The sequence below is a fragment of the Ambystoma mexicanum genome, chromosome 5p, assembly GCF_040938575.1.
Source record: "Ambystoma mexicanum isolate Mex_15411 chromosome 5p, UKY_AmexF1_1, whole genome shotgun sequence".
Classification (NCBI taxonomy): Eukaryota; Metazoa; Chordata; class Amphibia; order Caudata; family Ambystomatidae; genus Ambystoma; species Ambystoma mexicanum.
The window spans coordinates 410,148,955-410,160,960 of record NC_090930.1 but is presented as its reverse complement, the minus strand read 5'-3'; the positions used below and the strand labels follow the sequence as shown (position 1 = coordinate 410,160,960).

General features: G+C 48.0%; 1 protein-coding gene across 3 annotated transcripts in view; it reads left to right on the top strand.

The window, feature by feature from the left end:
• Positions 1-12,006, top strand: part of ATP11C (ATPase phospholipid transporting 11C) — a 1,508,462-nt gene that overhangs the window by 1,242,188 nt on the left and 254,268 nt on the right. For all 3 annotated transcript variants that reach the window (XM_069612799.1, XM_069612797.1, XM_069612798.1), the window contains exons 22-23: positions 7,767-7,912; positions 9,378-9,437. In XM_069612799.1, coding sequence (XP_069468900.1) covers positions 7,767-7,912; positions 9,378-9,437 — 206 coding nt within the window. The remainder of the gene's footprint in view (positions 1-7,766; positions 7,913-9,377; positions 9,438-12,006) is intronic.

Below are 12,006 nucleotides of genomic sequence, written 5' to 3'. Positions count from 1 at the left end.
ATGGCAATACAAACCTTATGCACGGAGATAAGGACGAGATTGCCCCTCACCCCAACGGACGACCAAGCAGAACCGGGCCCGTCGGGGAAAACCTCCAAACAGCAGAGGAGAGTTCATCCCCCCCGCCTTTCCAGCCCCCGCGGCCCGCTCAGCCTTCATCTCCTTGGTCCTAGGGATGACACGGGGACGGATACGGCCACGACAGGGACGGATGACGACGGTGGGGACGATGGGATGGTCCATCACCACTCCCTCGGGCCTCCCCACCCGACGAAATTGGCTCCTTTCACGCCATGATTGCCAGGGCATCCAAGCTTTTTCAGCTCTGCCCTGAGGAACAGAAGAAGGAAGGTTTCCTCTGTCAGCGGCACGAGGCCAAGAGGAAGATGGTCCTTGCGGTACAATTGATTGACGACATCTGGGAGGAGGGACTTGCTCTCCTGAAGAACCCGTCCACGACGCCTGCCAAGAGGGATCGGTACGAGAAGAAGTACCGGGTCCCCGATTCCGCCCCTTTGTGCCTTAGGGCACAGCCGACCCCACATTCGGTCGTCTCGGCGGCGGGCAAGAAGAAGGCAGCTGGGGCGTCATCCTCAACTTCGACCGCCCCACTTGACGGCGAGGGAAAGAAGCTGAACGCCAGGGGACGACGAGTCATCTCGTCTGCGGCGAGGACAATTAAGGCGGCCAATTCCCTAGCGATTGTGGCCCGCTACGACAGGGAGCTGTGCTTCAAGATCGCTCCCCTGCTGGACTTCCTACCGGACGACAAGAGGTCAGAGGCCCTGGAGATCCTGCAGGAAGGTGAGGTGGCATTGGACCACGCCATAACGGTGGCCATGGATAACGCTGACACCGGATTCCGCCAGTTGGGCAACAGTGTTTGCCTTCAACGCGGGGATGGCTCAAGGCAACTGATTTCCACCAGGACGTGCAAACCACAGTTTTGGACATGCCCTTCGACGGGAACAACCTGTTTGGAAAAACAATGGATGAGTCACTTCAGGCCATCAAGACCGACACAGAGACGGCTCGGGCTTTGGGAGTGTTGCAGCAACGACAGCTGCCCTTTCAGAATGCCGGAGGCAGACAGGGTGCCTCCAAGGGATCCGGCAGCGGCTCCTCGATGTACTGCCAGGCGGCCAGCTCCTCGTCGCAGGAGGCCTGCAGAGGACGCGGCAAGTCAGGAGGATCTCGTCGTAGGCGCCAAGGAGGCCAAGGCGGCAAGGCCACCTCTAAGCAGGACTGAACTGGCCGTAGCGTTGGGCCCCCACCTGAGCACCCCGGTGGGAGGCCGGCTGGCGAAGTTAGTCAGCGTGTGGGAGTCCATCTCCACCGGCCGTTGGGTGCTGGATGCCCTGGCCCACGGGCACACTCTCAAATTTCAGAGGAAGTGCCCCCGTACTCCTCCCGTACTCCTCCCGTGGCCAGGAAGGAAAATCACATCCCGCAACTGTTGTTAGAAGTAAGGGCGATGTTCAAGAAGGGTGCCATCGAGCTCGTCCCGAAGAGGCTCTGGGGAATACTCGAGGTACTTCCTCATCAGAAAGAAGACAGGCTGTTGGCGGCCCATCCTGGACCTGTGGCGGTTAAACAAATACATCAAGGCACAAAAGTTCAGGATGGGCACCCACCAGCACGTGCTGGGACAGCTGGAGGAGGGCGACTTCCTATCGTCGCTGGGCTTGCAGGATGCTTACTTCCACATCCCCATTCTAAAGGACACCGAAAGTTTCTCAGATTCGTGGTCCAAGGGCGGCACTACCAATTCAAGGCCCTGCCATTCGGGGTGAAGTCGGCACCCAGGGTGTTTACGAAGTGCCTCGCACCAGTGGCGGCGTGCCTGCGGGGGATCCACGTCTATCCCTACCTGGACGATTGGCTCGTCCGTGCAAGGACAAGAGAACTCACCGTCGAACACACAGCAGAGACCGTTCAACTTCTCACGGACCTGGGATTCTCCATCAACTACTCGAAATCCCACCAGGTCGCACTGTTTCTGGGAGCCAAGCTCGATACAGTGGCGCGATTGGCCTCGCCGTCGGAGGTGAGGACGAAGGCCATCTTGGGCAAGGTGCAGCGCCTGCTGGCCACGGACGTGGCCGGGGTGAGATCCATCAAGTCCCTGCTCGGAATGATGTCCTCCTGCATCTACCTGGTGCGCCTGTGCAAGCTACGGATGCGTCCTCTACAAGAGTTCCTCAACGCCCTTTGTATACAAGCGACGGGCAGCTTCGAAGACATGATCCCGCTCAATGAGGTTTTCCGCCAAGCGATTCGATGGTAGGGCACCCGCGCGCATCTCGCGGCGGGCAAGGACTTTCAGACCCCGGTACATCAGGAGATGGTGACGACGGACGCCTCCCTGGAGGGATGGGGAGCGCACACCAGAGATCTGCACGCGAGAGGCCTTTGGCTCCCGTAGGAGAGGTCACTCCACATCACCATCCTGGAACTCCGAGCAGTGTTCTGGGCCCTCAGGTCGCTTCACCCATCTCTCAAGGGCAAGGTGGTGAGGATCTTCACCGACAACACCACCACGATGTTCTACATCTGGTAGCAGTGAGGCACCAGAGCCCCAGCCCTGTCCAAGGAGGCCCAGGATCCGTGGCACTGGGCCGTCGCCCAGGGGATGTTTCTGGTGCCCTTCCATCTAACGGGAATAAAGAACGTCATCGCTGACTCACTCAGCAGGGAGCTGCGCTCGTGCCACGAGTGGGTGCTGCGTCGGGATCAAGTGGATCCACTTTTCCAATGATGGGGCAAACCCCAGATCAACCTGTTTGCGACGGCGACGAACTCCAAGTGCCAGAGGTTCGCCAGTAGGTTTCCCCAGCCGAGGAGCATGGGCGATGCTTTCTCGTTCTCCTGGGATGGCCTGTTCCTGTATGCGCTCCCCCCGTTGCTGCTCTGACTCATCAACCAACTCAAGAGGTCCCGGTGCAGGATGATCCTCATCGCACCGGCGTGGCCGAGACAGATCTGGTTCCCGGACCTTCTGGACTTGTCATCGTCCCCCGCAGTCAGGCTGTTGACGGACGCAGATCTTCTCTCCAGAGAAGGAGGCGCCATCCTCCATCACGACCCAGAGTCACTGAACTTGCAGGCCTGGCTCCTGCAGCACTAGAGTTTGGAGGGTACGATATCCCGGCGGACTGCCTGGAGGTGCTTGCAAAGGCCAGGGCGTCCTCAACTCTAAAGTGCTACGGACACGAGTGGAAGAGGTTCTCTGTCTGGTGCCGTGCACAGAAGATTAACCCTCTGTGAATTACGGCCCCTCAAGTGCTGCCGTACCTGCTGTCGCTGGCCAAGGCGGGCTAGCTCACGCTTCCATCAAGATCCATCTTGCAGCGATTTGCCATTACACCAGAACTACGGGACGGTCATCCCTGTGGTTTCATCGCCTGTTGAAGGAATTTATGAAGGGACTGTTCCGATCGTTCCCGCCAGTGAAAACTCAAGCCCTGGCGTGGGAGCTCAACGTGGTGCTGACCAGGCTCATGGGGCTGCATTTCGAGCCTCTGCATTCAGCACCGTTGAAATTTCTGTCGTGGAAAACAGCGTTCCTTGTGGCCATCACCTCTGCACGACGAGTGGGAGAGATCCAGGCCCTATCCTGCAAGCCTCCATACTTGACTTTCCACGAGACGGGGTGGTGCTGAGGACGCACCCCTCCTTCATGCCCAAGGTGCCGTCGGACTTCCACCTCAACGAGCCCTTGGTTTTGCCAGTTTTCTTCCCGTCGCCTTCGTCGCCAGCCAAGAGGACTTTGCACTCGCTGGATGTAGCTAGAGCGCTGAAGTTCTACGTGGACCGCACAAAGAGTTTCTGGATGTTGCTAGAGCACTGAAGTTCTACGTGGACCGCACAAAGAGTTTTTGGAAGACATCACATCTTTTTGAGAACTTTGGACCTGTGAATCAAGGGAAGGCCCTCTCGAAGGCTTCCATTTCCAGATGGCTCTCCGGCTGCATCATGCACTGTCATCGGTTGGCAAACCGACCGTTGCCCAGCCGTCCGAGAGCCCATTCGACCAGAGAGGTCGCTGCTACTACGGCGTTCTTGTCTGGTGTGCCCCTGCTGGACATCTGCAGGGCTGCTACAAGGAGGTCGACACGCACCTTCACGAAATTCTACTGCATCGACCGGGATTCCAGGGAGGAGTCCAGAGTCGGCCAAGCACTGCTGTGCAACCTGTTCGCCTGAAGGTGGGCCTGGTGAGGAGGTAAGAGTTGCTTAATGTTGAGTTTATTTAATGCTTAATGTTGAGCCTTGCCACCTCCCGTGGTTGTGCATGTGTGTACTGCTATGTATTCTTATATTCATGAGCATGTGAATCAATGCCAGACCCCATGCTGGAGAAGGAACAAGTTACTTACCTATAACTGTTGTTCTCCAGCATGGGTCTGGCATGGATTCACATGCAAACCCTCCCTCCTTCCTCTCTGTGGCTCTTCACTTGGTCATACTGCCACTTTACGTGCTACCAAATCTGAGGATGGCTGCCAGGGGAGGGGCTTAGTGAGAGGGCAGTCATTGGCTGGGGGCAGTAAGACCCAGAGACCAGTGATTGGTTACTACTAAGAAAGACAGATCAGAAACGAAACTGATACTGATTTTTTCCTTACCCAGGATTCCCAGCCTGACGACGGGGAATATTCATGAGCATGTGAATCCATGCCAGACCCATGCTGGAGAACAACAGTTACAGGTAAGTAACTTGTTCCCTATACCATTTAAGGGGAGCGGGGGTATACCCTGCTCCCCTTAAATGGTATAATGGGTCCGGTGGTTGCGGGGGTGTCCCCCGCATCCTTTACATGATTATGGTGCAAAAAACCATGGCATTTTTGCCGCAATATTTTGTATTCACAGCCATTTTTGCCGCGAGTTTAACACATGGAACCGACAAAAGAATGTCACAGCAGGTTCCTTGAGCAGACAGACTTCAGCCTCCCATGAGTGGGATCTCTGTCAGTAAGTTCTAGAGGAGAGCCTTTCGGGGGATCTACTCAAGTGGACCTCTTTGCTTCCAGTGTCAACAGGAAGTGTCAGTTGTCTGTTGCAGGGAATTTTCTTGTCAGTGAGCTCTGGAGGACACACTGACCGCCGAGTAGACTTTCATCCTCTTTTATGCATTGCTGCCGATCACTATCAATTCCACTGGTTCTCAGGAGAACCACAATGTTCCTGATCACCAAGACTGGGCAAGGAGAACATGTTATCCCTAGTTGCTGGACATGTTAGTCTGCCCTTCCTGGCAGGAGAGTCAAATTGATCTCCCATCCAAAGTGGTGGATCTTCTACTCGAACCTCAGCAGCCTGAATTGTCATGCTTAGCTACTGAGAGACGGGGGTATAAGGAGTGTGACTTGTCAGAGCATGTCTTCGATGGGATACTTTCAGCTTGGAGGCCCACTATGAAATTAATGTATGCTTGCCGGTGGTGTACATTTTCGATCTGGTGCTGGGAGAGGGTCCTGGGTCCTTTATCCTATCCTCTATCCCCAGAGTGGGACTGTTTGCTTTCTTTGGATCAGGCGGACCTGCAGATTGGCATTGTAAAGGGTTACCTTATTTTGGTTTTCAAAAGGTCCCTGAAACGTGGCTCGTTTTTCACAACCCCCACTTTTATGCAGTTCTTACAGGGTTTGTGTAACCAGTTTCCTCCCGTCCAGTTTGTGGTTCCAACACAGGATTTGAATTTAGTTTCAGCGTTTCTTATGGGCACGCTCCGTTTGAGCCCCTTCATTCCTGTTCTATTAGATCACGTGCCCTTAAGGTGATTGCCCTGCTTGCTATCACTTCTGCGAGACGGGGTGAGTGAGCTACAGGTGTTGTCTGCTTTACCTCCCTATTTATTTTTTTTCCAAGCAGAAGGTGACATTGAAAGCGAGGCCCTCTTTGGTGTACTAGCTTCCCGCAAGAGAGGCAGGTAGGGAGGGTGATGAGGAATCCTCAGGAGGAACATCCATCAGAAAGAACATTACAGAGAGGTAAGTAATTTGTTCTTTTGGAAGACAAACTGGTGTTAAAATAGTCAAATAACAAGGCAAATGCTGAAAGGCTCAACTGCTATTATTCTGTGCAACTGTTTGAAAAATATGGTGCAAGTAGGTTAATTAGGCATCCAGGAATAGTAAGTGCCGATCTAATAGTTAGTTTGTGGGAATTCATGTGCCTCTTTGCTGTGAAATATGTGGATGAAACGTGTGGTATCGGTCTTTTTTCTCTTTTCGGTTCCTGCAAATGCCATTACAAGTTTACACACTAAGAAGGTTTTGTGCATTCTGTGGGAGTTTAGTATATTCTTTTTCATTGTATAATTAGATACTTTATTATCCATAATAACATTGCAGTTTTAGAAGCTGGGGCAAAATCTCATTTGACAGGGGTCCATTTCTATGGCCTTTCTTGTACACAGATTATGTGACTGCTAAGAACCCACCCGTGCGTGACATGTTTAGTGTTCTATGCATTGGTTGTGGGAGGGGGCTATAACCCTGTAATATGTTCTTCTATCTGTGAGAGTGTAACACAAGGGCCTTTTCTGTTAGACTCTGGTGACCATGAGTGTATTACACAGTCCTGCTGGGTATCTCCAGGCTTGGAGTTTTTACCCTGTGTTAGTATTTTGTTCTTGTATGTGATATATCTTATTTGTCCTTTATAATACAAGAGTGAACACCATCTGTTGGTTGTATGCTTGTGCTAGTTTCAATTGCTGTTAAAGATACACGCTATTGTAAGTGTCCTAACACCTGAATCTGTTATTATACTAACCAACATCTTCACCATATATCGGCAACATGTTTTGCAAAGGTCTACATGCCATACAATGTGTCTGCTTCTTTGCACTTCAGATTTTTGTTGACTGCTCTCTTGTCTTGTGAATCACTTTACTATAATTTTCGAAATGTATGTGTTTCTGCTGCAAATGGGATGTGTGATGTTCTATATGATCATGCTGTTTTTTTTTTTAAATGTCTGTCTCGTTGTGTTGGGTTCCAGGATGGGTCGTGGTATTCTGTGCATGCATTTGTTTGCCAGTGAGCGTTGGGAATGAATGTTTGCAATGTTATGTCTTGTACTGGATTTCACAAATGATGGGGCGTGTTTTGTTCACTGTCCTAGGAATGGGGATGTGTGGTTGTCTTCCTAGTTGATGAATGTAGAATGGTGGCTGCAGCGCAAGCACTGGGGGAGTGGGGATCCTAAAGAGAGGACGTTGTGAATCTGTACTGGGAAGGTGATCCACATGGATGCCATTAAGGGCTTTGAGGAATGCCCAATGCTTCATTTCTTTCTTTACCTGTAACTATTAAAGATGAAAAAGAAACATGTTCCTTTTATATGCATCTGTACTCTTGCCCGCTTAGTGCTACTTACCATGTATCATACTTAAGAAAAACTTGAGTGGAATTGATGCATACAAATGCAGATTTATCTTTCATTTACTCAGATTAGTTCTGGTCAAAGAGTATATTACACATTTAATGTCAATTCCCTTCAGAATGTGTAATTTAATTCAATAAATGTCACTCTGGCACCACAATTTGTATATATTTGGTTATGGGAAAATGTGGGTAGTTTGATTGTGACACTGAAAAATGGCACCAAATGTCACATGCAAGAAACTCTTGGCGCTTGATGAGCATCAAGTTGTACTGGGAGTGACGGTTCATGAAAGTTACAGCAATATACACCTTCAATTGGCCCTGCTGTTAATTAAAGGTTTAACACATTATTTTCTCTCTCTTTCCTAGGTATAAAAGGAAAAGAAGGTCGTCAGGCAGCACGGAACAGTGACTATGCCATCCCAAAGTTTAAGCACCTAAAGAAATTACTATTAGCACACGGGCATTTATACTATGTGAGAATAGCTCACCTTGTACAGTATTTCTTTTATAAGGTAGGGATTTCAAATTGGCATATTTTCATATAAATTTATATCCAAATGCTTTATATGTATTTAGATTTATCATTTCATACTTCATGAAAGCCAGCGTCTGCTTCTTTTTTCTGTTCTTTGTTGTTATGTCGTGTGAGCGCCCTGAGGCCTTCGGCGAGTGGTGCAATATAAGAAACCTATAGATACAGATAGATGGATACCCCTTGATTTTTCCTAGCATAATTGGTTGAAAGCTACCCAGTTGTTTTTGATGTAGAATGAGGGCCTGATTATGAGTTTGACGTTAATGGCAAAACAGTCGTTAATTAGCATTAAAAACGTCCATTTACCATTACAAAAATTGCCATTACCAGGAGTTTTTCCAATCTGCCTAACTATGAGTTTCCTTACCATAACTCTTTTTCCACCTGCTTTTGTGGTAATTACCAGACCGCCTGGGGTCGTATCAGACTCCAAAATAGGCAATAACTGAAAGGCTCACATGACTTGGAATCTTGCAAACCTTTCCGGACACCTGGTCACCCAGTAATTACTTTACTGCATGTGGTAACTGGAGATGAGTTTGGAGATACTACCTAAGGTAATGCATCCAAACTCATAATCTGGCCCTGTGTTTCAGAAGGTTAAGTAAAGACTGGATGTGTTATATTTGAAAAGGAACAGCATAGTAGAGTAGTGGGCAACCTGTGGCCCAACAGATGTTGTGATTGCAAATCCCAAGTACCCTTGCCAGTTTAGTGCCATATTTTGCCCACAGCTGGTACAAGCGGCTAATTATAGGGTTGTCCCTGTTGAATCAGGTATGTGTCCCCTTCTCTGCAGCCTGTTGCAGTAACAATATGGCAGGCAAAGTTGTAAGTAGCTAATATATGATGTATATGTTTACATTTCTAATACAAGACTTAATACCTTTTTGCCATCTTAATGGGAGCCTATTTCAGAAATATGGTGCCTGCTGTCTGGTTTTGTTTGGTATGTAAATGCATTTGAAACAACAGGCATAATTGTGTGTTTTAAGGCTACTGTGCCCACCTGTACACATGTTTTTCAGTTCAGAACAGGAGGACAGAGGGCTAAGGCACAGGTCAGAGGTTACGTAGAGTGTATTTTGTGCCAAAACATGTCATTGTTGGTTCCTGCTTTTCTTTCACTGTTCACTGCTCTTCGTGCATGTTGTGATGGGGAAATCACTGCTGTTTCGGTATTGAACATTTCAGTACCCATAGTACTGTCATTCCCCTGTGCAAGTAAGTTTGCCACCCAGGAACGGTATGCCTGTAGGAAAACATGGGCTTCCCTCTGGCTAAGGCTCAGTGATATTTCAATACTTGATGTAGACCCTTTACACAGACGCCCTATGGTCTACCTGTAATTTCTGTTGATCATGTAAAACGTGTTTGTTCCAATTTTGTTAAAAAAATTGGACTGCTACTGAAATTTACTTTTTCTTGTTTTTCTCTTTCAGAATCTTTGCTTCATTTTACCTCAGTTTTTGTACCAATTCTTTTGTGGATTCTCACAACAGGTAAGTTGCTTGTATAGAAACACACATATATATATATATATATATATACATTTCAGGGGAATGGATGCTCATGTTTATTTACCACGCAAGTCTAATTTGATGAGGATATATTTACAGCTGGCCCAAACATGGACATCATGCAAACATGCCATAAAATATTTAAAATTCGATTATCCTACTTTTCAAATGCACATTCCATGTCACTGTGCCACATGTTGGCGTATAGAAAGACGGTCAGAGAAAATAATGTAGTGGCCCACGCTGTCTTATGTAGAGAACAGAGTGAAGAATCACAGGAAGGCAGAGCTTGGAGTCAGTCGTGGGGGCTGGAATGAAGGCAAATGGATGGGGAATAGATAGGGCGATAGAGAGTGTGGGAGAGACAGAGTTGAGAGATTGGACACTGTAGCTGGACTGTAACAGAGGCAGAGAGAGGAGGGCAGGCTGAACCCAGGAGCAGGTTCTCCACACTACTGATTGGAATGGAAGGGAAAGGATGTACGTTAGAAGATTCAAGCAGGTTTGTGTGGTGTACAGGGTACATTATGAAAGAGAAACAATAAAAGGCAGGTGCAGTACCCATACTAGAATGTGTTGGTACACACGCTGATTGTTTGAGGTGAACATTGAGATTGCTCAGCAGAAAGATTTAACATATGCTACTTTCTTACCTCTGCGTGCTGTACAAAAATCCTCCCTAAATTGGCACCCTTTGATGTCGTGGATCACACTACCAGGTAGACACAAAGGGAATCACAAAGGCAGAAGGGGATAGCAGCCAGGATTCCACCGGTGTTCACTTTTAAAGCTTCAATCACCACTACCTCCAAGATAAAAGTAGAAACAACTATGATAAATTAGACAATAGTCTGACCTAGAAACACAACCAATTAACAGTTAAGATGTCTAGGGTGAGATGTGCATTTTAGCTGCACCCACAGATATTTGTCTTTTTCTGATAACCACACTATGAGCTCCGCTGACAGTCCAAGGCCCTTATCTGTTTTGGAGAATGGAATTGTGCCTCGTCTGCATCCAGAATGAAAGGTGACCAGCATACAAGCTGTTTTTTTGCAAAGGTGGCTTCGATGAGCAACTTCAATGAGAAGTGTGGTAGCAGCATGACTTTTTATGCTTAGTTTGGTACAAACATTTGATTATAAATTGACTTTCTGATATTCAAATGAAGGTCCTGTGCACAATGCACTGATAAGTTTGACATTTATTTAGGCAGGAGATAGTTGCAATGAAGGGAGTGAAACTACCAATACCAGTTGCAGGAGAGACCACCTCCTTTTTCCTGCCAGGACAAGAGACATTAGCCCCCTAAGAATATATATTCAGGGAACCGAGACTGTAGCACTACATTGGCTGGTTTTGGATGCAAGATCCTTGACAGGAATAATGTCCCTTAGCTGGGCAAAAAAACTTCCCTCCAGCATACAGGTGTATTAATACCAAAAACTCAGCCAGAGACTTTTTTCAAATACTTTGGTTGAACTTCCTCTGAATCATTAACAATGGCCACATCTTTGTCCTATATCAAAGCTGTGCACTTGGGTTACTTGGTCCTCCCATCATCTCACCTTCAACACGTGATCCTCTGCCCAAATGAGAGTAAGACATTTTGTAAAATTGTCCTTAAAGACCCCTCCCACCAATGCAACAACAGGATTAGCAGGGCATGTACGAAATGGGGAAGATATCATGCCTGGCAAAATGTTAGGCAGGAGCAAAGCAAAGAAATGTTGACCGGGGCTGAAACACCACCAAACAAACGGGGAATGAGACAGTTATCCTACAAAGTAAACAGTTGCAGAAACAGTTATCCTCCACCAAATCTGTATTACAAACTTTTATATCGGCTGACTATGGAAACCAACCGAACGTTTGGCCTAATTATGAGCCGTATTACTGTATAACCTAGTAGGATGGAATCACTTTCTCTGAGGAATCCTCGGATTCCCGCACACCCAATAACTTGTGTGCAGTTGTGAGTTTGTAGGTTTGAGTAACCTCCGAAATATCCTGTTGATGTTGGTGACCTGGCAAAACATTTTCTGGTCCTTGTATCCAAGTAATGCCTAGCACCTCAGCACTGCATCCATGTGATGATGCTAGCCAAACGGATGCTATCAAAGCCTTTTGACGTTGTTAATTAACCTTACAAATATTTTCTAAAATGAACTGTGAAGACTGTCATCTGGCAAGGGTGTGGAAGAAGTAGTTTTTTATTTTTATTGAATCTAAAATGATGCAGTTTATTCTCTCTGAGAGAGTTGTCTGCTGACTAGACCCTCCTTCACCCCGCTTCCCCCAAATTCCATGCCAAGAACATAGTGTACACTTGTGCCTGACTGAGTCAGTGTCCTGATCTGCAGCCCCTGCTCTCCCGTGGCATAGAGCAGGTTTGGGCCACAGGTCTCCCCTTGACAGCTGCTGTGGCAGCCAAGTCACTGCAGCACAGGGGCAAACCCCATTGTTATTAGTATTGCTGTCCTAGTGGCATGTTAAACCTTTTTCTATAAGTCATACCTGACTTAGGGTAAGGTGAATGGCATCTTTCATA